Below are 26,706 nucleotides of genomic sequence, written 5' to 3'. Positions count from 1 at the left end.
AAAGCAATGTACAATGCACGTAAGTGCACGTTATTATATCCGGATTAAGAGGACAAACATCCATAATAACATAGGTGTTTGTTCTCTTATATAGTCAGTATAACGAGAAACAACCTCACTTGGTCATGTTCAATACACACAAAGTGTACTAGTGTAATCCTGTAGTCAAGATAGATTAATACCAGATTATACTACAACTGTACCAATGGTTTGTCCAAATCCATCTAGGTTGTGAACATTTACTTATACTTTATAAGGTACTGATGATATGATCTTCTGTGTATTATACACACTATATCATCTACAACATAAAGTATTAGACGCATGCATATAACTAATAACATATATAATATGCATAATATTTGCCCATATAATTCTCATTCAAAATATAAAGAATTAGAGTTATTACAAAAGTAATGCTTTTAGTATATAACCCTATCAGCATCAACCACCCCACACATTTTCAGAGAAACCATCGAAGGATGTGCAAAGAAAATCACATTTTAATATGTAGATTCCATGCCACCAAACTAAGCTTTGGTATGCCGTATACAAAGGGTCGGCCATTAAGAAACACACATGAAGACACAATAGAAAACATAAATTCACCCATGAACACATCCACAACTAATATAAACAAATAAACACCACGACACGCTCTCAATTTAAAAATTAACAATTGCATTGAACATAACATTAGAAATAAATATAATATATTAGGACTTTAGGATCAAAGATCCAATAACTTAAGTAATAAGTTTGGCCATCATAACAAAACAAGAGATACCAAGAACAAGCTGCTCACACTCAGAAGTTACATTTCACTCAGAAGGAGATGGAAATCCTTGGGAATGCTCTAATAGCATAGAAAAACCCAAGAACAATCTCCAGTCCACCAACTCAGATCTGGATCTCTCTGTATGCCAAACCAAAAAACAAACAGATAAAACTCACACTACTCCAGGGCACAAGTAGCATTTCTCTTACGACTCTACATCAAAATTTAACAACAAAAGTGAACCGAGTAATTCATAAGTCACTTATGACTCTAGATCTTGTTGTGTGCAAACTGCTGACTTTATCGTTGCCTTGGGGTTTTTTAATTTTATGCCTTCCATACTCCTTTTGTCATTGATCGCTTGCATCACACGGATTTGCTGCAATATAAGTGAAATCAATCATTTAGATACTAGATAACATAATTGAACTTTTAATTTCAAAATTTAAGGTCAACTCACCAATTGTTCCGCATCTTGGAAGCAAATGCCTTCTTTGCTGTTTCTTGGAACCAGTGAATTGTAGTGAGTCCATTTGTCTGAGATTGTGTTATAAATGAGTAGAGTCCAATGATTTCCCACTTTGTCATTCTTGTACTTTCCATGAATCATGGGGAAAAAGTACAAGGTGACGTCGTCGCCCAAAGATTCTATATTGGAAGTCAAGTGTGTTTCCACGCTTGCAATGAGATTGTCCCTTACATAGGTCTTGAATACAAATGAAAGTATAAAGTTCGACGTATTCCTTGAAAAATAATATTTGTAGAGAATAAAGGACGGTACAAGTTCAAACTTTACCCAAATACAATAATAGAAGAAAAATGTCTCTTTTTCAGCTCCCTTGACATTTCTTTGCAAATATCGACCATACCAATTAATGATCTACAGAGAAAAACTAAGAATTATTAACATCTAATTATCATATTAATCTCATTTATTTGATGTCATTGTAACAATGCAACATCCATGTTGCCATGCGAGGTAACAGAGCAACATTCATGTTGCATTGGGATATCCAGTGCAAAACAAAACTCATCTATATGTTTGCTACTAAGCTTAATCAAATTCAATCTATAATTGTTATCATTACCTGACTATCTACGAATCTCCCCAACATGAGGTCCATAACCATCGATGCACTGAGTGTTAACTCTTTCCACTCATCTTCCCACGCTATAGTACTGCAAAATAAACAAAAAGGAAAGAAAAACAGTTTATTAACTGTCGCACACACTAGGATAACACATCAACAAAAGCAATAATTTTTAAGCTTTGTTACTTACTCTGGTTTTGCATTCTTGAAAAATTGCTCAACTATCTTTTTCTCTTTTTTCTCCAAATAAGGCCATGCCATGCTTGTAGTGACACCAGGCATTTTTAATGACATTGGGTCCACTATTGGAGTAGGCCACTCATCCACAGTTATAGGTATGGCATCTACTTCTTTCTTCTCGGCCTTTCTCCTCTTTTTGGGGCTCTTGTTATCACCGTCCTTAGGTTTTTTCTCCTTTCTTGTTTCCAATATTGTTCTCTTCTTTGCCCTTTTGACAAATGAACCTATTTCTTCATTCTTTTTTCTTTCCAACCCTCTCTTGCTAATCTGATTTTCTTCGTCAATTTGCACAGCACTATCATCGTGCCGCACAATCTCTAATTGTTTCTCCTCCTTCAACCTCTTATTATCCTCATCCAAAATTTGGATCTCCTTCTTGAGATTTTCGATCTCTTCCTTGTCCTTCTTCTGATTATCTCTCAATTCATCAATTAACCTTTTCAGATTTTCATTTTTAATTCGCATGGATATTTCATTTGAAATAACTTCTCTTTCAACTTTGAAGTTGAGATCTAACAAATTTTCCTCCTTGTTTGATTTAGTACCCAATTCGACTAATACCTGAAAATGATGCACAAAAAACACAATTAAGATTCAAAACTAACATGCAATCTTATTTATTTGATGTCAATGTAATACTATGTTGCAGTGATGGATGTTACAGTGTGAGTTTACAGTGCAACATCCATATTGCAGTGGCATTTGACACTGCAACATGAGTATGAGTTTACAGTGCAACATCCATATTGCAGTGGTATTTGACACTGCAACATCCATGTTGTAGCAGCATGAGTTTACAGTGCAACATCCATGTTGTAGTGGTATTTGACCATGTTGCAGTGTTGCAGTGGATAACCTTGACACTTACATTTTCTAGATCCATCTCTTTCAGAGGACACTTCTCCATGGCTTCTTTGAGTTCGCCCAATCTCCACCTACAAACTCTGGGCTCAGCATATTCAAATCCATTTATTGGTGTGATTATCTTTGTATGCTCACACAACCAATACTGCAATTTGAAACAAAAGTATTAGCAAAAAGGATTGTATTAGAAGCAAAATTCATTTACAAAATAAAATGAAACTTACCAAAAGTGCAACAACACAACCAGAAACCGTCGAGAGCTTGTCGCTTTTACGTCTTATCTGGTCCATCAACTCCGTATGGATTACTTTTGGCCACGAGATTCTTCTCATCCCATTCAAATCTTCAATATGAGGAACAAAAGACCAATTGATTCTTGTTGGGTTCGGAAAGAAGATTGTCGTAGTCAAGTATAGGGACATCAACCTCACAAAATCATCTTCCATCCCAATCTTCTTCACAACACTTGTAATCTCACTCTTTACTCATAACAATTTGATTTCGCCCTCTCCTCCAAAGTAGGTCTTCATAAACTCCGACAAGGTACTCTTTCCTACATTTTTTGGATACAACACCACAGTTTCCCCTACCAAAGGTAACCCAAAAATCAATGCAACATCTTCCGGGGTAAATTTAACAATCTTACCCCCAACACTAAACATATCATCTAGTCCCGAGTATGTCTTCAAAACTAACCAAACATCAATATTTGCTTTTATTGTGGTCTTAACATTCACCCTATTTTCAATAAAGACACTAAAAAGATTTGCAAACGGTGTATCCATCATTTTTTTCCTTATGCACTTCCATTATATCGGCTCTAATCAAATGCATAATCTCAATCATTGACTTTAAACTGGACCTATAATTCAACAACTCAATCACTGACTTTAAACTGGACCTATAATTCAACAACTCGCTTTTCACCAAATTTTCTTTACCTTTCTCCTCTATATTTTCTTTGCCTTTCATTTTTGGGTTTTCGCTCGTTGAGGTAGTTGCATCTTTAGTTTGTTTTGGAAGGCTCAGTTTAGATTTAGCGGCCTTCCCTTGCTGCGTAACCTGAAAGAAAACTAATGAATTAGTAGCTTGTTTCAGCCAATTACGACTGCAACATTTACTAGTGTGCTTTTTTTTACTGCAACATGGATGTTTCAGTGGAAAACATGCCTCAAAACTCAAACAAACATCACCAATTTAAACCTCAAACAACACTCATGTTGCATTCGATCAAAAATACTCATGTTAAAGTGGGATTTGACACTGCAACATCCATGTTGCATTAGGATTTGACAGTGCAACATCCATATTGAAGTGGTAAGTGATAGTGCAAATGAAAATCCAAGTATATTCGATGCAACACTCATGTTGCAATAAATACATTCAACACACTTTAACCAATTTTTCATAAAATGAAAATCCTAATATATCAAAATTGCGAAACTATCAATGAAATTTGGTATCTAACATTTTTGCCGTCTTGTTCTCCTTTTTTTGTAGTAGATCTTGTGTTTGCTTGCACATTATCGTTTGAATCTTTTCTTTTTTCTTCATTAGGGTTCTTCATTTTGAAATTTGGGTTTAATTTGGGGAACTAGGGTTTCAAAATTTGGGTTTAATTTGGGGAACTAGGGTTAGGGTTTCAAAATTTGGGTTTAATTTGGGAAACTAGGGTTTTGAAATTTGCATATGTTGTTGACTGCAACATGAATGTTGCATATTTGTCTAGTTTTGATTTCTGTTTAAAGGACAATTGTGTAATATTGCCAACAAATGAACCGGATGGGCATTTGATATAATTAGAAAAAGTTGCGTCTTTTTTCCGTAATTAAATTGGAACACTAGGCTTCAAGCCCATTCATAAAACTAGGTTCAAAACCCTGATTTCGGTCTTTATTAGCCTAAAACCCATTGACTTTTTGAATTATGTCTAAAGCCCACCCGGTTTGTAAAAGTGCGAAATAAAGGTTTCGTTTTCGGTGAGTTTGCGAGAAAAAACCAACCGCACCTTTATTGTTTTTTCAAAATACCTTACATACCCTTTTATATGAAAGTTGTTACTTAATTTCTTTCTTCCTCAATTGGCAATGGTGATTTCTCATATCGTGATTTTAAACTAAAATTGAGATCGTCTTTTCTCTTTTCTTCTTTGTTATCCTTTTGCTGGACTTTCTAGAACTGTTACCACTAAGGTACATTTATTTACACCAACACTTCTATTATTATGTTATCTAGGGTAAGCAAAATATGGAAATTGACTACTGATAATTTAACTTATCGTCATCTCTGTATTTGATCATTTTTTTATTGAATAATATAACCTACACTCTTTTGAGATAATGGAATTGTTGTAATTTTTAGTTTCATTTCAATTTTGTGTTGTAGGATGGATTTTACTGTTCTTGGAGTTATATCCAACAAAAATTTGACTCTCACGAGTCATATTGGTCCGTCTTCTTCAATTATCGATGTCAAAAATGAGATTTCGACGAATTGGCCCGAGTTAAATCAATCAAGTTTTGATATTTCTTTCACTCGCGATAGGAAGGCATTTGTTATAGAAAATATTGCAGAGCTTCAATCTTTAGCGTGCTACAGCTTTGCAAAGGGCTTATTTACAGTTAACATTGATGTTTCTTTGAAACTTGATAGTATGTTGTGTTCTTATGGAATAGGTAAAGGTAGTACATCTGGTGATAATTCTTCTAATTCTTATAGTAGTTCTTGTGCTTCTGGTAGTGGGACTGGTAGTGAAATAGTGCCTATTAAAGAATTGAGGAGTAGATTATGGGCTTTTAATCTCAAACATGTTGGTCAAACATTTGTTGATGCTAATGATTTCCGTCTTAAAGTACGTATTGCAGTAATCTGTTGAGACTGGGTACAAATATCAATTTTCAAAGAATGATCCGGGGAGAGTTACGATTTATTGTACTAAGAAGGAGAGTACTGGTTGTTTGTGGCGTGTACATGCAGTTTCTGAGTTTGACTCTTTTGTGATAAAAACTATGCATTCTGAGCACTCTTGTGGATTCGTCTGCAAAGATATTAATAGTTGTTTCATGTCGAGCAAGCTAGTGGAAAATCTTATTTTAGAGATTGTGCGCGGTATGCCTTTGGTAAAGCCAAAAGATTTGATGACTACGTTGAAGACTGACTACGGGCTTGACATTACATATTACTATGTGTACACGGCTAAAAAGATGGCTTTGGAGGAGATTCATGGTATAGATGGACTGTGTTTTCACCAGTTGAAATGGTTGAAGAATGCAATCGTAGAAAGTAATCCTAGAAGTCGCGTTATTCTGGATATTGACTCTACGAAAAAGTTTGAAAGAATGTTCATATGCTTTGAGGCTTCCAGTTATGGTTTTAACCATTGTCGTCCTATAGTGTACTTAGATTGTACTTTTTTGAAGAATAAGCATAAGGGATGTTTGTTAGCTGCAACCGCCAAAAATGGAAATCAAGGTAACGTAGTATATCATTTAGAATGCATTGATTATTTGTTATCTATATAAACATGAAATAGTATTATATTGTTATTGAGAAGCTTACTAACTAGCAATAATGTTTGTTAATGCATATGAGACTAACCATTTTTATTTTTATTTTCTATTTTGAAGGGATTTTTCCGTTGGCCATTGCTATAGTGGTTAATGAAACTGATGCAAATTGGTTTTGGTTCATAGAACAATTGAAACTTGCTATTTCAAGTGATAGAATTTTGACATTTTTGAGTGATCGGCATGTTGGACTAGTTAAGAATATTCCAATTGTGTTTCCGGGGTCATTTCACTCGAATTGTCTTTGGCACTTGAAGAACAATGTTGGTTCTGCTATACGGAAAGATAACAAGTTGAGGAAATATGTTGTGAAGCTATTTTTTGATTGTGCTTATGCAGCTTCTCATCATGAATTTTTTACCTGTGCTGAAAAGTTAAAGAAATATGGTGGTCTTCCTGTGCAAAGGTTTTTGGAAGATATTTGATTGGAAAATTGGGCAAATGCATACTTCCGCGGTGCTAGGTACGGTGAGATGTGCTCGACACTAGCTGAATGTTTCAATGCATGGATCACCAAGGAGCGCTTCCTGCCTATTACTCCTATGCTTTTTGGAATCATGGAAAAGATGATGGAAATGAGTTGGAACAGATTGGAGGAGTCTATGAAATGGAATTCTGTTTTATGTCCAAAAATGGAGATAGTACTGGCTAGCAAGGTTGAAGCTGCAAGGACTTTGAGGGTGGTTAGATCCAATGAAAATCAATTTCTAGTTCATAGCGACGTTATTCATTCAATTTATTTGATGAATAGAACATGTACTTGTAACTATTGGTGTATCGATAATTTCCCTTGCATACATGCTATCGCCTGTATTGGTAGTAAGGGTGATTCCTTTTATGGCTACATTGATAAAGGATATACGGTGATCGCGTTCAGGCAATGCTACTCACATTCTATCAAGCCAGTTCCGAATGGTTCTATGCCAAGACGCATGCCTGATTCTCCTGCGGTTTATCCGTGTAGTCCGAAGATTGGTCGTGGTAGACCCAAGAAGAAAAGAATTGAAAGCACCGGTGTGATTCGTTAGTCTATGATCAGTTTTGATGTTCTCGGCAAACCATATGTTTTTAGTTGTCTTAATTAAGATTTTTAAGTTTGGTCTTTTGACATTTATTAATGAGAAATTTATATTCATTGTATACTTTTATGGAATGTTGATACTCATTTGAGATTATTCGCTAGTCGGTTTGTTTTATTTTTCATTTGTTATAATGAAATTTATAGTCTGTAAAATTATTCATGTGCAAAGCGTAATTGATGTAACATTCTCTTGTTGCAATTGCAGGTCAGATTGAGAGTGCAACATTCATGTTGCAGATTGTAATTGATAGTGCAACATTCATGTTGCATCGTTGCAAGTCGTGAATTGAGAGTGAAACATTCATGTTGCAGTTTAATTGAGAGTGCAACATTCATGTTGCGATCTGTTGTAGTCAGATTGAGAGTGCAACATTCATGTTGCAGTTGTAATTGAGAGTGAAACATTCATATTGCATGCAGTCGTAATGCGTGAGACTTACTGAACCCATCTCTTTTAAAGGAGACTTCTCCATTTTACAGGTGTCATGCTATGTACTACAACTACATAGTTTGATGCTTCCTTTTAAACTTGGTGTTTTTGTCTTTGGAATCATGTACTCATAATGTAGACAAAGCTAAACCCATTTATTAGAAACTTGGAATTTAGGAAGCAACTGGCTAATGAGGTATTCAACGTCTACTGATACAAATTTAGGCATAAAAAAGTAACCAAACTTTACAATTATGCTAACATTTTCTTAACTGCCATCATTCCAATTCAAGATCCACAACCATCATCATTTATAACTGGTTATAGAAATTTACGCCAATAACACCAGATTGGCATTGTAATCAAACTATCTCAGATCTGAACTAGGTAAAATGAACGAAGAAATCAACCAAAATAGAGAACACCAAAAACCCTAATTTCATTCACAAAAGATCTAACTCTGATTCATAAGTTCCAAATCAACTATATATTACATCGACACCACTAACATTGAAACATTCTAATACTAAATACTAAAGATAGAAACATTGAAACATTGAAACAAACCCTAAACAAACATCTTCAAGAACTAGTAAATTTGGTAACCGCCTTGGTGCCTTCTTAAACAAAGCATGCTTAGCCAATTCACCAAGAAGAACAAGACGAACAGTAGTCTGAATCTCCCGAGAAGTGATGGTGGACTTCTTGTTGTACCTTGCAAGCCTTGAAGATTCCTGAGCCAGCTTCTCAAAGATATAATTAATGAAACTGATGAGGTATCAAACTGATAGCACTAATAAGGAATTTTTCATAAAATGTGTAGACAGAGGACACTTCGGCCACGACCCGAATAACTACGATGCTAGCTAGCTAACAACAAGACCAAAATAATTATGAGTTAACAGTGCAACATTCATGTTGCATTAAGGTTTCGGCACCCAACAATATGGTTTGTCAGACAAAATTTTGTATGCTTTGGATGCCCGGTTGCGATGCATAGCTTCCTTTCCTAATGCATGTGGCATTTGTTCCTTGGCTACCAAAGTTTCCATGAAGAGACACACGTAGAGTGCGCAATCAGCCCTGCCACATAAAAAATTAAGAATAGTTAGTGCAACATTCATACTACTCCAGGGCACAAGTAGCCTTTCTCTTACGACTCTACATCAAAATTTAACAACAAAAGTAAGCCGAGAAGATTATAACAATAAATTCTGGCAAGCATCAACCACCCCACACATTTTCGAGAGAAACCATCGGAAGGATCTAAAGAAAATCACATTTTAATATGCAGATTCCATGCCACCAAACTAAGCTTCGGTATACCGTATACAAAGGGCACAAGTAGCCTTTCTCTTACGACTCTACATCAAAATTTAACAACAAAAGTGAGCTGAGTAATTCATAAGTCACTTACGACTCTAGATTTTGTTGTGTGCAAACTGATGACTTTATCGTTGCCTTAGGGTTTATTAATTTTAAGCATTCCATACGCCTTTTGTCATTGATCACTCGCGAGACACGGATTTGCTGCAATATAAGTGAAATCAATCATTTAGATACTAGATAACACAATTCCATTTTACATTTCAAAATTTAAGTTCAACTCACCAATTGTTCTGCATCTTTGAAGCAAATGCCTTCTTTGCTATTTCTTGGAACCATTGAATCGTAGTGAGTCCATTTGTCTGAGATTGTGTTATAAACGAGTAGAGTCCAATGATTTCCCACTTTGTCATTCTTGTACTTTCCATAAATCATGGGGAAAAAGTATAAGGTGACATCGTCGCCTAAAGATTCTATCTCAGAAGTCAAGTGTGTTCCCACACTTGCAGTGAGATTGTCCCTTACATAGGTCTTGAATACAAATGAAAGTATAAAGTTAGACGTATTCCTTGTAAAATAATATTTGCGGAGAATAAAGGACGGTACAAGTTCAAACTTTACCCAAATACAAGAATCGAAGAAAAATGTCTCTTTTTCAGCTCCCTTGACATTTCTTTGCAAATATCGACCATACCAATTAATGATCTGCAGTGAAAAACTAAGAATTATTAACATCTAATTATCATATTAATCTCATTTATTTGATGTCATTGTAACAATGCAACATCCATGTTGCCATGCGAGGTAGCAGAGCAACATTCATGTTGCATTGGGATATCCAGTGCAAAACAAAACTCATCTATATGTTTGCTACTAAGCTTAATCAAATTCAATCTATAATTGTTATCATTACCTGACTATCTACGAATCTCCCCAACATGAGGTCCATAACCATCAATGCACTGAGTGTTAACTCTTTCCACTCATCTTCCCACGCTATAGTACTGCAAAATAAACAAAAAGGAAAGAAAAACAGTTTATTAAGTGTCGCACGCACTAGGATAACACATCAACAAAAGCAGTAATTTTTAAGCTTTGTTACTTACTCTGGTTTTGCATTCTTGAAAAATTGCTCAACTATCTTTTTCTCTTTTTTCTCCAAATAAGGCCATGCCATGCTTGTAGTGACACCAGGCATTTTTAATGACATTGGGTCCACTATTGGAGTAGGCCACTCATCCACAGTTATAGGTATGGCATCTACTTCTTTCTTCTCGGCCTTTCTCCTCTTTTTGGGGCTCTTGTTATCACCGTCCTTAGGTTTTTTCTCCTTTCTTGTTTCCAATATTGTTCTCTTCTTTGCCCTTTTGACCAATGAACCTATTTCTTCATTCTTTTTTCTTTCCAACCCTCTCTTGCTAATCTGATTTTCTTCGTCAATTTGCACAACACTATCATCGTGCCGCACAATCTCTAATTGTTTCTCCTCCTTCAACCTCTTATTATCCTCATCCAAGATTTGGATCTCCTTCTTGAGATTTTCGATCTCTTCCTTGTCCTTCTTCTGATTATCTCTCAATTCATCAATTAACCTTTTCAGATTTTCATTTTCAATTCGCATGGCTTCTTCATTTGAAATAACTTCTCTTTCAACTTTGAAGTTGAGATCTAACAACTTTTCCTCTTTGCTTGATTTAGTACCCAATTCGACTAATACCTGAAAATGATGCACAAAAAACACAATTAAGATTCAAAACTAACATGCAATCTCATTTATTTGATGTCAATGTAATACTGCAATATGGATATTGCGAGCAGTGAGTTTATAAAGGCAACACCATGTTGCGGTGAGTTTCTGATGCAACATCCGGGGTTATAGTGGCATTTGACACTGCAACATAGACTGCAACATCTATGTTGCAATACAACATCTATGTTGCAGTATGAGTTTATAGTGCAGCATCCATGTTGTAGTGGTATTCGACACTTCAACATCCATGTTGCAGTATGAGTTTACAGTGCAACATCTATGTTGTAGTGGTATTTGACCATGTTGCAGTGTTGCAGTGGATAACCTTGACACTTACATTTTCTGGATCTATCTCTTTTAGAGGATCGGAGGACACTTCTCCATGGCTTCTCTGAGTTCGTCTAAGCTCCACCTACAGACTTTAGGCTCAACATATTCAAATTCATTTATTGGTGTGATTATCTTTGTATGCTCACACAACTAATACTGCAATTTGAAACAAAAGTATTAGCAAAAGGGATTGTATTAGAAACAAAATTCATTTGCAAAATAAAACGAAACCTACCAAAAGTGCAACAACACAACCAGAAACCGTCGAGAGCTTGTCGCTTTTACGTCTTATCTGGTCCATCAACTCCGCATGGATTACTTTTGGCCACGAGATTCTTCTCATCCCATTCAAATCTTCAATATGAGGAACAAAAGACCAATTGATTCTTGTTGGGTTCGGAAAGAAGACTGTCGTAGTCAAGTATAGGGACATCAACCTCACAAAATCATCTTCCATCCCAATCTTCTTCACAACACTTGTAATCTCACTCTTTACTCCTAATAATTTGATTTCGTCATCTCCTCCAAAGTAGGTCTTCATAAACTCCGACAAGTTACTCTTTCCTACATTTTTGGATACAACACCACGGTTCCCCTACCAAAGGTAACCCAAAACCAATGCAACATCTTCAGGGGTAAATCTAACAATCTTACCCCCAACACTAAACCCATCATCTACTCCCGAGTATGTCTTCAAAACTAACCAAACATCAATATTTGCTTTTATTGTGGTCTTAACATTTACCCTATTTTCAATAAAGACACTAAAAAGATTTGCAAATGGTGTATCCATCATTTTTTTCTTATGCACTTCCGTTATATCAGCTATAATCAAATCCATAATCTCAATCATTGACTTTAAACTGGACCTATAACTCAACAACTCGCTTTTCACCAAATTTTCTTTACCTTTCTCCTCTATCTTTTCTTTGCCTTTTGTTTTTCGGTTTTTGCTCGTTGAGGTAGTTGCATCTTTAGTTTGTTTCGGAAGGCTCAATTTAGATTTAGCGCCCTTCCCTTGTCGTGATAACTCGAAGAAAACTAATGAATTAGTAGCTTGTTTCAACCAATTACGACTGCAACATGAATGTTTCAGTGGAAAACATGCCTCAAAACTCAAACAAACATCACCAATTTAAACCTCAAACAACACTCATGTTGCATTCGACCCAAAATACTCATGTTAAAGTGGGATTTGATACTACAACATCCATGTTGCATTGGGATTTGACAGTGCAACATCCATATTGCAGTGGTAAGTGACATCCAAGTATATTCGATGCAACACTCATGTTGCAGTGAATATATTCAATACACTTTAACCAATTTTTCATAAAATGAAAATCCTAATATATCAAAATTGTGAAACTATCAATGAAATTTGGTATCTAACCTTTTTGCCCTCTTGTTCTTTTTTTTTTGGTAGTAGATCTTGTGTTTGCTTGCATATTATCGTTTGAATCTTTTCTTTTTTCTTCATTAGGGTTTTTCATTTCAAAATTTGGGTTTAATTTGGGAAACTAGGTTTTGAAATTTGTGTTTAATTTGGGGTACTAGGGTTTCGAAATTTGGGTTTAATTTGGGGAACTAGGGTTTCGAAATTTGGATTTAATTTGGGGAACTAGGATTTCGAAATTTGTATATGTTGTTGACTGCAACATGAATGTTGCATATTTGTCTAGTTTTGATTTCTGTTTAAGGGACAATTGTGTAATATTGCCAACGAATGGACCGGATGGGCTTTTGATATAATTAGAAAAAGCTGTGTCTTTTTTACGTAATTAAATTGGAACACTGGGGCTTCAAGCCCATTCTCTATGTGTAATATTGCCACTGTTCTAAAAATCGGTTTAAGCAGTCTCTAGGCGCTAGGCGGTCCCCAACCAACTCGTCTAGGCCCAAGTCGTTTAAAAAATCGGTAGACCGACTAAACGGGTCTAAGCGGGCAAGGCGGCCAGTCAATTTTTTTTTTTTTTTTTTTTTTTTTGAATGATTAAATGTCGAAAATTAAAGGCTCGTGTAGGCTTAAGATTTGGTTTTTGGGTGCTATATGCCCTTTAGCAGCACACATACACCCCCATTGGACTTGCTCTAGGAAAAGAGATCTTGCCAAAAGTTTACTTTCATATTGCTGAGCCGTTTTGCCATTTGGGCCAAACCGCCAAACAAATGGAGATGTTAAAGTTCTTTATAAGGTTATTTTAAACAGTGAACTTATAACGCCTGGCGAATTCTCATACAAGTTTTGGTTAGTTTGTGAGAGAATTTTGATTGGCATGGTGGATATTCAGTTAAAATGGCATGACATTGATTTGTGATTACGATTTGGATTGCCCAAAGGAAAAGTCGCAACACACAAAATGCGCAACACGAAGAGGTGTTCCTTGTATTAGTGGACATTTGTTTGAATCAAAACAAAAAATTCGTAAAGCCCAAAATTTGAAGGATCGGTACTAATACGGTATTAAGATCCCATAGACTTAATCAAAGATCTCAATAACCTAAAGTGCTACACCACGTGTGCTGTGCTAATCTGATTCCCCCGCTCCAAATCCAAAACATTTGAATTTCAAATTTCAAATTTGAAACCTCTACAATAACAATTAATTAAAAATATAAACAAGATTAATTAAACCCTAATCCCAAATTAACGTAAATCAATCCAACATTTCCACACATAATAACCAGATAGTAAAATTAGCATTAATCCCAACACACATAACAACTTCTGTTTAATAATAACACAAACCCTAAAATTTCATAATCTTTTCTAACCGAAATATCGGAAATATTTCACTTTACTGCTGAGCCTGATACTCTTGCTGTTGTTGATAGTTCAATGGCCTCCTGAAAAGCATGATATGTAGTTCTGGTCGATGAATTGCATAATGAACCCATCCTCGACTTTGTTGAACCCCAATTGCTCTCCATTCATTCTACATTGATTCACAAACCCAATTTTTTTTTAAAATTGAAATTAAACGCAAACCCTATAAATAAATAAATAAAAATGAGACATTACCTCAGAAAGAAGACGATTCTTTGGAAGAAGTTTTGCTACTTCTGGTGGAAGAACAACGTGCCTGTATATATAATAAAGAAGAAAATAATGTTAAATTAGTTTAAAATGAAGAGAGGAAATAGGGGTTTTGATTTGATACCTGTACTCGAAAGTGTCATCGAAGTATTTCTCAGAGTACTGGATCTGACCCATTTTGAAATGAAGAAGAAATTAAAGATGGGGGCTGAATTTGCAAATGAAGAAGAAGTTAATTAAATTTAAAGAAAGTAAAACCCTAAAATTTGAAAGAAATGAGTGCCTTACTGCTTTCTTGAAAGTCAAGTGAACAACTGTGGATGTTGGTTTATATAAGAGACTACTTTTCCATTCCATTTTAACCCCTGGTGTACATTCAATGGTTTATGGTATTTGTTACTGCCGGACCCAATTTGTGTTGGGTAGACTAAAAAAACAATTATTACAAGTGTGCCATTAGTCTCAAAAAATCTATAAAAAAAACAATTATTATAAATATGTCATTGTTCCAAAAAAGTTGAATTCGAAAACCCTAAACTTAAACGACTCGGCTATGTCATTTGGACTAAGTCCCAAACGACTTGGCCACACCGTTTGGGACTTTGTCCAAACGATGTGCCCACACCGGTCAAAAGCCCAAAAAACAAAACTTTATTTTTTTTCAAAGTCCAAATCCCAAGCGACATGGCCACACCGTTTGGACTGAGTCCAAAACGATGTGGTCATGTCGTTTCGGATTTGGACTTAGAAAAATCCCCAACGACATGGCCACATCGTTTTGGACTCAGTCCAAACGGTGTGGCCATGTCGTTTGAGATTTGGACTTTGATAAAAATAAAGTTCTGTTTGAGAGAGATTAATCACATTCCAAGCATTTATGCGCCGGTGCTGGACTCGTTTTGGGCATTGGTATTTATGCATAATCTGAACTGTCACATGCTTAGTAGCTTTTTAGAGTAAGTCCAATGGAGAGCTGCTAAAAGTGCCACATAGGTTTTTTAGCTTGCCCAGCCAAATTTGGTACCCAAAATTAAAAAACCAATCCAATTGCTTTTTCTGTTTTGAAGTGTCAAATGATACGGACAGCATAGTCCATCCATTATTTTGTAACTTAGGTTGAAATTTTTTTGGACGGACGGCACAGTTTCTGTTGTCAGTGGCGGAGTCAGGGGGGCCCAGGGTATGCCCTGGCTCACCCTCGAATATTTCCAAAAAAACAAAAAATATACTTCACACAAAACAAAACCACAAAACCCGTACGAAAAAAAAAAGAAACCCAAAAACCCCTCAAGTTCTCGCTAGTCTCTACTATAAAAAACAAACTGCTTTGACAGAGAAAGTTTGCACCTAGCCCCAAGATCCGAAGTTCTCGTGGTAGCTTTGTGTCAAAAAAATGTCGATCTATATTTTAAACAGTTCTTCAAGACATATAGAAGATTGCACAACAGTCAAGCTGTGCAAAGAATCCATGAATTTTGACTTATTCAGATACTTCGTCAGTGCCAAATTTGTGCCTCAGCAAGCAAATTCGATTGTAGCTTTTCTGTGTATAGCAAAATACTGATAAGTTGTTCCTCTCTTTTCAGTTCATACTTCTTTTCGGTGTTTTAATTTCTAAGTTGGATCAGTTTATTTTATATTCATAAAAAAAACATGTAAACTCACAGTAGCTCCTTTCCCTGATAAGTTTTGATTTTTCTTGCGAATATGACCAACCATTTAAAAGTACATTAGTTCACAAATATCTTCTGTACGTATTGAGTCCATCCCAAAGTAGTAGCAATAGTCTCACCTTGGTGTAAAGCAAAAAAATTCAAAACAAAAGATGTGGGAATGTAATGTTTTATACACAAGTTTTATTAGAGAATACAATCTGACTTCCCTTTCTCATCAAATCATTGAGGTGTATGTCCATCAAAACTGTTACAACATATCTTTTGTAAGAATTGAAATTGATATCTCTTTGGTGACATATAATTGGAGCAAAAACGGAACCAGATTAAACTAAAACAATAGCGTCTTAACATACACCAAAATAATTGTATGCAATGCAATCTCTTAGTTTTGTACTAGACAAGGCCTCAAATGTTTCCCTTTTTATTGATCGTCTCGGTGGCTCATCCTCACTCAAATTTCTGGCTCCGCCACTGTCTGCCGTCCATCGAAATTTAACACACGGACGATAGAAACTATGTCGTCCATCTCCCGAACTTATTATAGAACCTGCTAGCGAAGATTTTAACTTTTGCTGGGTTTTTTACTCCTTCCAAATTTAAGACTCTTTTAGCAGTCCCATCGGAATGACATTTTTGTGGTTGGAGAGCTATATTTGCCTTTAACAGCCCATATAGCTCTCCATTGGACTTGCTCTTAATGAACATAACAATTGATCAAGAAAGATTTCAATTTCGCAACTCAAGAAAACATCTCCATGTCCATCAGTCCATACGTCTGTTTTTCTTTTCTCAGGTAACACATAAAAACATATGGTTTTTCTCGCTTTCCATAATAAGCGAGAATTGATTCATTTGCATTTTCTAAGCCCGTCAACTTGAACCCAACTAAGGGTGGAATTTGAGCCGAGGGCTCGGAGCTCGGCTTGGGCTTGGCTCGTTTAAGCTCGGCTCGAGCTCGCTCGTTTACTATATGAGTCCGAACTCGAGCTCAAATTAAAGCTCGTGTAACAAATGAGCTTGATGAAGCTCGGCTCGTTTAGCTCAAATGGCATATTTATAGTGTAAAATGACCGAGCGGCTTGGGTTCGACTTGGGCTTGGCTCGTTTAAGCTCGGCTCGAGCTCGTTCGTTTAACATATGAGCCGAGCTCGAGCTCAATTTAAAGCTCATGTAATTAGCGAGCCGAACTTGAACATGGTAAAGCTCGGCTTGTTTAGCTCGAATTCCACCCTTAAACCAACCTCCGCCCACCTTAGTGAGATCCAGTGCAAGTAATTTCAAATTATGAAACCACAAAATTATGTCGCCTGCAATTGCCTCTTTTAGCAGTCTCTCGTCTGTAGCTGCTCAGTAATAGGTCTTAGGTTATATAGTTTTATATAGGAAATTATTTTCAAGGCTAGATAACAAAAGAATTAGCTTTAATTCTCGAGTCAAGTAACCACTGAATACCACGAAGAACTGACTTTGAAGTTTTAACAACTAACCGTTTTTACTGCAGTATCTGACTTGCTTCCCAAGTGTACGATGACCATAAGCATTTACGCCCCCTCCAACCAAATCATACCAAAATCGCATACCCTCAGTTAGATAGGCTCACTAAATCACTCAAAGATTTTACCGACTTTGTTAGTCGGTAGCTGCCACTTGAAAGTCATTTGCGTAAACAATTTGTTCCCTTTATCCCTTCTTTTAATAATACGATTTTATTCTTTTAATTACGACGGGTTAAGTGTCATTTGTCTCCACGTAAAAGTACAAAGAAATTTGTTAGAAAAGAATTTTCTTTGCTGACATATGAGCTTGCGTTGATAATGTTGGAAACAGGCCTAGAGACACTTTTTTTTACGAATCGAGTGATATAGACATCTATACCCAATTTATAGATGTACATATATTAATGCATTCCTCCCAAATCAACAAACAACAACCTTTCAACTAGTTCTAATGGCTCAAGACCAGCCGCTTCACTTCATTATTTTTCCACTGATGGCCCAAGGCCACATGATTCCAGCTGTAGACATGGCCAGATTATTTGCTCAGCGGGGCGTGGTGGTCACCATAGTCTTGACGCCCACAAACACCTTGCGGTTCAAGACAACCACTGATCGTGCTCAGCAGTCAAATCTCCCAATACGAATTCTTGAGCTCCGGTTTCCAAGTGTACAAGTAGGGCTGCCAGAGGGATGTGAAAATGCTGATACCCTTCCCACGCCAGACTCATTGGCAGCTTTTTTCACAGCAACTACTATGTTACAAGAACCACTAGAAAAATCACTTCAAGAAATGGAACCTAGGCCAAGTTGTATTATATCTGATTATACTTTACCATGGACATCTGAAACAGCTCGCAAGTTCGATATACCGAGGCTTATATTCCATGGTATCAGTTGCTTCTCTCTTTTTTGCTGCCATAACATATTACATCATAAGCCTGATGAGAGTATCACCTCCGAGTCAGAGCCATTTGTTATTCCAGGCTTGCCTGATCAAATTGAGATCACAAAGTCGCGTCTGCATGGAGCATCCCACAAACAAGATACAGACTCGAACGATCTATGGGCCCGAATAAATGATGCTGAATTAACTGCATATGGTGTACTTATAAATAGTTTTTACGACTTGGAGCCTTTGTACATCGACGGGTACCAGAAGGCCAAACAAGATAAGGTTTGGTGTGTTGGTCCTGTTTCTCAATTCAACAAGGAAGTCTTAGATAAGTTCGAAAGAGGTAACAAGGCCTCCATTGACGAGAGCCAATGTTTGAAGTGGCTCGATTCAAGGCAGTCAAACTCAGTTATCTATATTTGTCTTGGCAGCCAATGTTACCTAACATCTGCGCAGTTTCAGGAGATTGGTTTAGGCCTAGAAGCAACGAATTACTCATTCATTTGGGTGATTAGGAGCTGCGAGAGATTCAAAGAGTTGGAGAAATGGTTATCTGAAGAGGGGTTTGAGGAGAGGACCAAAGATAGAGGCCTGATAATTAAAGGGTGGGCACCACAAGTACTAATCTTGTCACACCAAGCGATTGGTGGATTCTTAACACACTGCGGTTGGAATTCGACATTAGAAGGGGTGTGTGCAGGTGTTCCAATGATTACTTACCCAATGTATGCAGAGCAATTTCTTAACGAAAAACTTGTTGTGCAAGTTTTAGGAATAGGAGTTGAGATTGGAGTCACTGACCCTGCAGTTCACTGGGGAAAGGAGGACAATGTTCAAGTGCCAGTGAGAAAGGAAGACGTTGAAAAAGCTATAAGCAAACTTATGTGCAAGGATGATGAAGGAGAAATGAGAAGACAAAAGGCAATAGAACTTGCAAAGTTGGCAAGGGAAGCAATGGAAGAAGGGGGATCTTCATACTTAAGTATGACACTCTTCATGAATGATATTAAGCAGCAACAACTGAAGAAAAATTCCTGTCAAAAGCAGAACAATGTGGATCATACCTGCCATTAAGGCCAAAGAGAGTTCGGCACACTTTTCTTAGTTTGGTTGTTTATGTTCCAATCACGACCTGTTTTCGTCACTGAGAGCATTAGAATTATACTTCAAATGTTGAAAGTATTTTCAAAATGCAGCTGTCACATATTAAACTGCAGAAAATTGTACGAAAGATATCAAGATTTTTAGAACCAGCAACATAGTACGATTTTGTTCATGCTGATTTTTTTGTTTTTTTCATAGGGGATTATCGGAATAAATGGGTACATAACTTGGCTTGATGTCGGTTGATGAGCAAAAATATCAGGCCACTTTCTTTTCGTACGTACTGCCATACCTTGTTCACTTCAAATAAAAAACAATGCAACCGTCTCCGGCATGTTGGTTGTGCTATTTTTCTGTCACAGTACAAGCGTGTACGTGAAGAAAAAGAAAATCATTATCAGGTGGAAACCTGCTTAATAGCTTTAACAAAAATCAAATTTTGACAGTATTTCTTGTAGTTTCAATTCAGTTGTCATCTGGTAAACTCTGAAGGGGGACTCTATCTTGTATTGTCTCCAAGCAAAAACCAGCTTAAAATTTAGGCATCAGCCGTGGCCATGAGTCTCTCCAAGAGTAGATATAGGTATATATCCACAAAAACTTCAATGTTACATAACCATTAATTAGGTTCACCACCAGTCCACCATAATTCGCGAGAATATTATTTTTCTTTATTATATACTAAAGGTTGGTGCGGAACTAAGTCGGGCGAAACCGGATTTAGGATCATAGTGGAGTTGCTGGTCTCCATGGCCCATAACATTTTTCCATTTGTTGTAAATAATTGATAAACGCCCACCAAGATAAGATAAACCATGGATAAAAATATCGCCGATACAAGATATAGATATATAATTTTGATAAACCATCGATATTTCCGACATATATCCAGAATATAGTATTCTTTTTTTTTTCCGATATATATCGTAATTTCGATATAAAAGTTTATATCGCCCGATATAATCGATATATCCGGATATTTACGATATATATCGGTTGACTTTTGACCATTTTTTAATATAAACCGATATTTTCAATATATCGATATATTTCGATATTATATTTTCGATATATCCGATATTTCCGATATTTTTGGTCATAAAAAATGGATAAATATATATATATCGGTTTTGGGACTATATCCTATCATCGATATTTTGGGCCTTGAGATAAAACCATTTGGGATAAGGATAATCACCGGTATTGGGGAGAGATAATATTATAAGGATACATAGATTTTGGACCCCCACCCCCATTCACATATATGATCATCCCAACAACATCCCAACAACAAGAAAAGCTCTCCCTCCTTTAATGGTGGCCTCCAACGTTTTCTAAAGAAGAAGCTAGTTTTTCGTGGAGATTCCATAGGTGGTAACCTTCATTGCTAGCCATTGTTAGTTCTGTTGGGGATTACACCAATACCAATCGGTTCTCCCACTACACAGATAACTTGTATGAACACAATTCAACTCCGGATAAAATCTAAATATCAACTACAACCTATACTAACATGCCCAACTCGCTAAACAACTATCAACAACAAATAATAATGTAAAGCAGTAAAAGGCAAACCACAAAACAAAGATTTACCGTGGTTCGGCCAATGATGCCTACTTCCACAAGAGCCAGTTCTTATTAAAGTGGGAAGGAAGATTACAATCTCTCCTTACAGTCTCTCACCTTACTAGATCACTCTTATCTCTTTACAGGGTTGTATCTCTGTAAAGGTTCTCTCTCAATCTTGATAGCTTTCAAGATTGGTTTCTCTCTCTTTGGTTTTGTCTGGTTCTTAGTCTTAGGTTTTCCAAAACCTTGATTTTGGTTTTATCTCCAAAACCAAATTTCGCCGGGTAATCTTGTAGCAAGGCCCACGAAAATTAGACTCGGCTTGGGCGCGCCTCTGGAAGTCGTGAAGAAGACTGGAAGCTGGCAGGCTGGCGCTGGCCTCTGGCGCTGGTCGCCCTATTCTATGGAACTCGAGCGCCGAAGTCGCTCTATCTCGAGCTGGCTGGCCTCGACCTTTCCAACGCCGACCCGTTTCTCTCCGCTCTGTTTTCTCTCCTCATGTGAGGGATAACTCCAACAATCTCCCCCCCCGAACGGTGAGGGGGCTTCCTCCATGCAATTTCCAAATCAACAGAGGAGGAGTGTCCGCCATTCCGCAATAAGACAACAAACATCAAACTTACCTTTCGGTAAGACTTTGGTCATCATATCCGACCCGCTTCTTGTCGGTATGGATCTTCTCGATACACAAATGCTTGTCTTCGAAAGTACTTTTCTAATCCAATGATAACGACGCGTGTATGTGCTTGGATCTAGAATGAAAACTCGGATTCTTGCTCAAGTGGGATGGCGCCCGACCGTCACATGTAACTACAAACTGCTTTTACGCTTTTAGTTCATCGAAGAACCTCTTCATCCATAGCAACTCTTTGCAACACTCGATTGGCTGCAATATACTCGGCTTCAGTAGTGGAGATGGCAACACACTTTTGCAACTTTGATTGCCAAGAAACCGCTCCCCGCAAAAGTAACCCGGATAACCGGAGGTGGACTTCATCGAGTCAACATCACCGCCATGTTCCATCGATCGTAGCCTTCAAGTAAGGGCTTACTTCCACCAAAACACAAACACGATTTGAAGTGCCTTTGAGATATCTCAATATCCACTTAACACCTTCCCAATGCTCTTTACCCGGATTTGATGTAAATCGCTTACCACCCCAACGGCGAAAAGCAATATCCGGTCTAGTACACACCATGGCATACATCAAACGCCCGCTGGATGCATAAGGAATCTTTTTCCATCCGACTCGCTCATGCTCACCCTTAGGACACATCTCTTTGGTCATGCGGAACCGCCACCAAGTGGACAACCGACCCGGTTTCGGCTTGATCCATGTTGAATCTCTTCAACACCTTTCAATGTAGCTTTCTTGAGAAAGCCACAACTTCCCACTCTTTCGTCATGAGTGATCCGTGATCCCAAGTATCCGCTTTGCTTGACCCAAATCCTTCATCTCAAAGGACTTACTCAAGTCTTTCTTCAAATTTTGATATCTTGTTGATGTTTGGGCCAACTATCAACATATCATCCACATACAAAGAATAGACAATGAAATCCCCATCGGAAATCTCGAACAAACACACAATGATCGGAAGCGGACTTTTGTATCCTTGCTTCGCCATAAAGGAGTCAAACTTTATGTACCATCGTCTCGGTGCTTGCTTTCAAACCATACAAGCTCTTTATCACTTGCATACTAGGTGCTCCTTTGCTTTGACCTCAAACCCCCGGGGCCGGGTCCATGTAAACATCTTCTTCAAGGTCTCCATGAAGAAAAGTCGTCTTAACATCTAGTCTTGCTCAACCTCTAGGTTCATACTTGCGGTCATACCCAATACCACCCGGATAGAAGTCATCTTCACTACAGAGAGAAAATCTCATCAAAGTCAATTCCTTTCCTTTGACCGAATCCCTTCACAACAAGGCGAAGCTTTGTGCCTTGGGTGAGGATTGTTCTCCTCATGCTTGACTTTGTATATCCACTTATTCTTGAGAACTTTTCTCCCCGTGGGTTTCAACTAACTCATAAGTGTGATTCTTATGCAAAGAATCCATCTCGTCATGCATGGCCTTTAACCACTTTTTTTTTTGTCGTACCTTCAAGTGCCTCTTGATAGTACATAGGTTCTCCACCATCCGATAGTAGCACGTGACATTATGTGGTGGATACCGGGTTGAAGCTAGTCTCTCTCTCGCCGACCTCCTTGCCCCATCTACCGGGTGCCCTCGGGAGGATGCACTTCGCTTGCTCGGTGGTGGTTCATGCATCTCATCGCATCTTCTATACCAATAGGTTCTATCCCATCATGAGCAATAGGATTCTCATCATGAGCTTCAAACTCATGGTTCTCTCAGATTCTCAATGCCTTCTCGCAGACGTTCCACGGTAGGAACTTCCGGTTCTCAATCAACAAGATCATTGGTGAAAAGCCTCAGAGCTTCACCCTCCTCAAAGTCTGCTATGGTTTGGTCTTCTAAGAACACAACATCTCGACTTCGGATTACCTTCTTGTTAATCGGATCATAGAGTTTGTAACCAAACTTTTCATCTCCATAACCCGAGAAAAATGCAATCGCTTGGCTTTGTCATCAAGCTTGGATCTCTCATCCTTCTGAATATGCACAAATGCCCCGCACCCAAATACCCTCAAGTATCCATAATCAACATCTCTCGCCGACCATACTCTCTCGGATAATCACTATTCGTGAGCTTTTCCGGTGACAAAGTTGATCACATGCACGGCCAGACGCATTGCTTCTACCCAAGAGTTTCTAGGTAGCTTAGAGTGAGATAGCATGCATCTCATCCTCTCTACAATGGTGCGGTTCATTCTCTCGCTATTCCATTCTCATTTGCGGTGTCTTGGGAACGGTCCGCTCATGACTAATCCCATGACTCGCAATACTCTTCAAATGGCCCAATGTACTCACCCCCATTATCCGAAAGCGAATACACTTCAACAACTTCCGGTCTCTCTTTCCACCATCTTCGTGGAATTTCTCAAACACGCCAAGTACTTCATCCTTGGTCTTCGGACTATAGGCCCATATCTTTCTTTGACGATCATCAATGAATGTCAAGAAGTACGAAGCCCCCCGGTGGGACTTTACTCTCATAGGACCACATAAGTGCGGTAGTGCACTAGTTCAGGGACGTGTGTCCTTTTCGTGGAGACGGGAATCTTTGGAAAGACACCCTGTGTTGCTTTCCTACCAAACAATGAGTACATGTATTTAAATGTGTACCTTTGATGTCCGGCAAGGCCTTTTGCTTAGCAAGAACTTCCATCCCTTTTATGCCCATGTGACCACGATCTCTTTGTGCCACGTTCAGGATGCTTCTTCTTCGCGCGTTAAGATTCGCTTTACACAAACTAGCCCGTGTTTTGTAAAGAGAGCAAGTTTTTCTTTCCTCGGCCGCTACAATGGAACCTCTCGCTTTCGGTTTCCATACCCCGTTACCTAACGAAGTTTACAAAGCCATCGTCATCTAATTTCCCAAACCGAAATTAGGCTTTAACCGTATGTCGGGGACATGTCTTACATCCTTGAGTGTCAAGGTGTAGCCGACATTGGTTTCTATATGAACATCTCCAATGCCTATAATCTTGAGACTTTTTGTTACCCATCCTCACTTCACCATATTCACCATACCGTAGGTAGTGAAGAATCCCAGGCGGTGACGCGTGATAGGATGCTCCTCAGATCTATCACCCACTCAGATCGACATGAGGTACTAAGACAAAGACACACCACAATCGACACAATTCCCACTAGGTCGCCGACTAGTGCGCGGTAGTATCTCTCGGCCTGTGTTTCCATTCCTCGCACCATGTCTTCATGTACACGGTTATTCTTCTCATCCCTCTTCCGATTGTTTCGTGACTCATATCCTGAAGTGGCCTTTGGTGGCACAATAGTAACATTGCCTCTCCGCCTTAGGAGTTCTAGCTTCACCCCTAGATTTATTTCCGTCATCACCTCTAGAACGAGATGGTTTTCTGTTTCGACCTCTCCCCGTTTCTCGCGGAAAGGACCTCCGAGTGAGAGGAGCTTTTTTGCACTCCTTCTAGTCTCCTCATTCAACAAAGCCATGGTAGCCATCTCCATGGTAACAATTCCATCCTTGGTCGCTCCATGTAGAGAAACTGCTAATGTCTCCCAACTTTCGGGTAGAGAGCCTAATAGAAACAAAGCCTCAACTTCGTCTCCCAAATTGATCTTCATCAAATGCATCTGATTGATGGTATTCTGTACTTCATTAAGGTGCTCAGACATTGAAGAACCTTCTTGGTACTTCGTGTCTGCAAACTTCTTAACGACTAGCACTTTGTTTCCGCCAGACTTCCTCTCATAGAGGTCTTCTAGTTTCTTCCATAAACTAAAAGCGGTAGTCTCTTGGGATACATGGTGGAAGACACTGTCGTCTATCCACTGTCGAATGTACCCAATAGCTTTCCTGTCAAGCTTGTTCCACTCAACTACCTCAGTCTTTTCCGGTCTTACTCCTCCATTCTCAATGGGTAGTGCCAAGTCCTTGCAGTAAAGCAAGTCTTCCATCTTGGCTTTCCAGATGGTATAGTTCTTCCTATTCAGACTCATCATGCGAGTGTTCACTGAATGGTCCATCTCTACAAGTTATTTAACCTCAAATCTTCTCTCAGGAATTTCGTCAAACACCTTCTGACCAAGATTCGGATAACACCCTAGGCTATTCTAACCAAGGCTCTGATACCACTTGTTGGGGATTACACCAATACCAATCGGTTCTCCCACTACACAGATAACTTGTATGAACACAATTCAACTCCGGATAAAATCTAAATATCAACTACAACCTATACTAACATGCCCAACTCGCTAAACAACTATCAACAACAAATAATAATGTAAAGCAGTAAAAGGCAAACCACAAAACAAAGATTTACCGTGGTTCGGCCAATGATGCCTACTTCCACAAGAGCCAGTTCTTATTAAAGTGGGAAGGAAGATTACAATCTCTCCTTACAGTCTCTCACCTTACTAGATCACTTTTTATCTCTTTCTGTGGTTGTATCTCTGTAAAGGTTCTCTCTCAATCTTGATAGCTTTCAAGATTGGTTTCTCTCTCTTTGGTTTTGTCTGGTTCTTAGTCTTAGGTTTTCCAAAACCTTGATTTTGGTTTTTATCTCCAAAAACCAAATTTCAAGGGTAATCGTGTAGCAAGGCCCACGAAAATTAGACTGGCCTTGGGCCACACTCAGCCGAAGTCGCTGGTCAAGAAGAACTGGAAGCCGCTGGTGCGCTCAAGGCCACTCGCGCGCGGGTCGCCCTATTCTATGGAACTCGAGCGAAGTCGCGCTCTCTATCCGAGCCTTGCCTGCCTCGACCTTTCCACCCGAATTAAGCCGTTTCTCTCCAGCTCTGTTTTCTCTCCTCATGTGAGGGATAACTCCAACAAGTTCTTGGTTCTTGGTTCATGAACAAAGGTTG

At 38.2% G+C, this 26,706-nt stretch overlaps 2 protein-coding genes and 1 pseudogene across 4 annotated transcripts; 2 read left to right on the top strand and 1 right to left on the bottom strand.

The window, feature by feature from the left end:
- Positions 1-7,012: 7,012 nt before the first annotated feature.
- On the top strand, positions 7,013-7,567 carry LOC147487241 (uncharacterized). The gene has a single exon (XM_086573987.1). The coding sequence runs from the start codon at positions 7,013-7,015 to the stop codon at positions 7,565-7,567; it is 555 nt and encodes a 184-aa protein (XP_086430113.1).
- A 6,565-nt stretch (positions 7,568-14,132) lies between these two features.
- On the bottom strand, positions 14,133-17,818 carry LOC147487240 (cyclin-dependent kinases regulatory subunit 1-like). Of its 2 annotated transcripts, none has more exons than XM_086575306.1 (4): positions 17,657-17,818; positions 14,618-14,701; positions 14,479-14,539; positions 14,133-14,392 (listed from the first exon to the last, which is right to left on the bottom strand). In XM_086575306.1, the coding sequence occupies exons 2-4, from the start codon at positions 14,668-14,670 to the stop codon at positions 14,255-14,257; spliced, it is 252 nt and encodes an 83-aa protein (XP_086431432.1). In that variant the 5' UTR covers positions 14,671-14,701; positions 17,657-17,818; the 3' UTR covers positions 14,133-14,254. The 2 variants fall into 2 exon arrangements, with proteins under 2 accessions (XP_086431432.1, XP_086431433.1); XM_086575307.1 differs by lacking the exon at positions 17,657-17,818 and adding an exon at positions 14,782-14,813.
- A 162-nt stretch (positions 17,819-17,980) lies between these two features.
- LOC147487239 (UDP-glycosyltransferase 73C5 pseudogene) lies at positions 17,981-19,833 on the top strand (annotated as a pseudogene). The gene has a single exon (XR_015203313.1). The product of XR_015203313.1 is annotated as a UDP-glycosyltransferase 73C5 pseudogene (transcript).
- The last annotated feature ends 6,873 nt before the right edge of the window (positions 19,834-26,706 follow it).

Source organism: Coptis chinensis, chromosome 7, assembly GCF_015680905.1.
Source record: "Coptis chinensis isolate HL-2020 chromosome 7, ASM1568090v1, whole genome shotgun sequence".
Taxonomy (NCBI): Eukaryota; Viridiplantae; Streptophyta; class Magnoliopsida; order Ranunculales; family Ranunculaceae; genus Coptis; species Coptis chinensis.
This window is presented reverse-complemented; position numbering and strand designations above follow the sequence as displayed.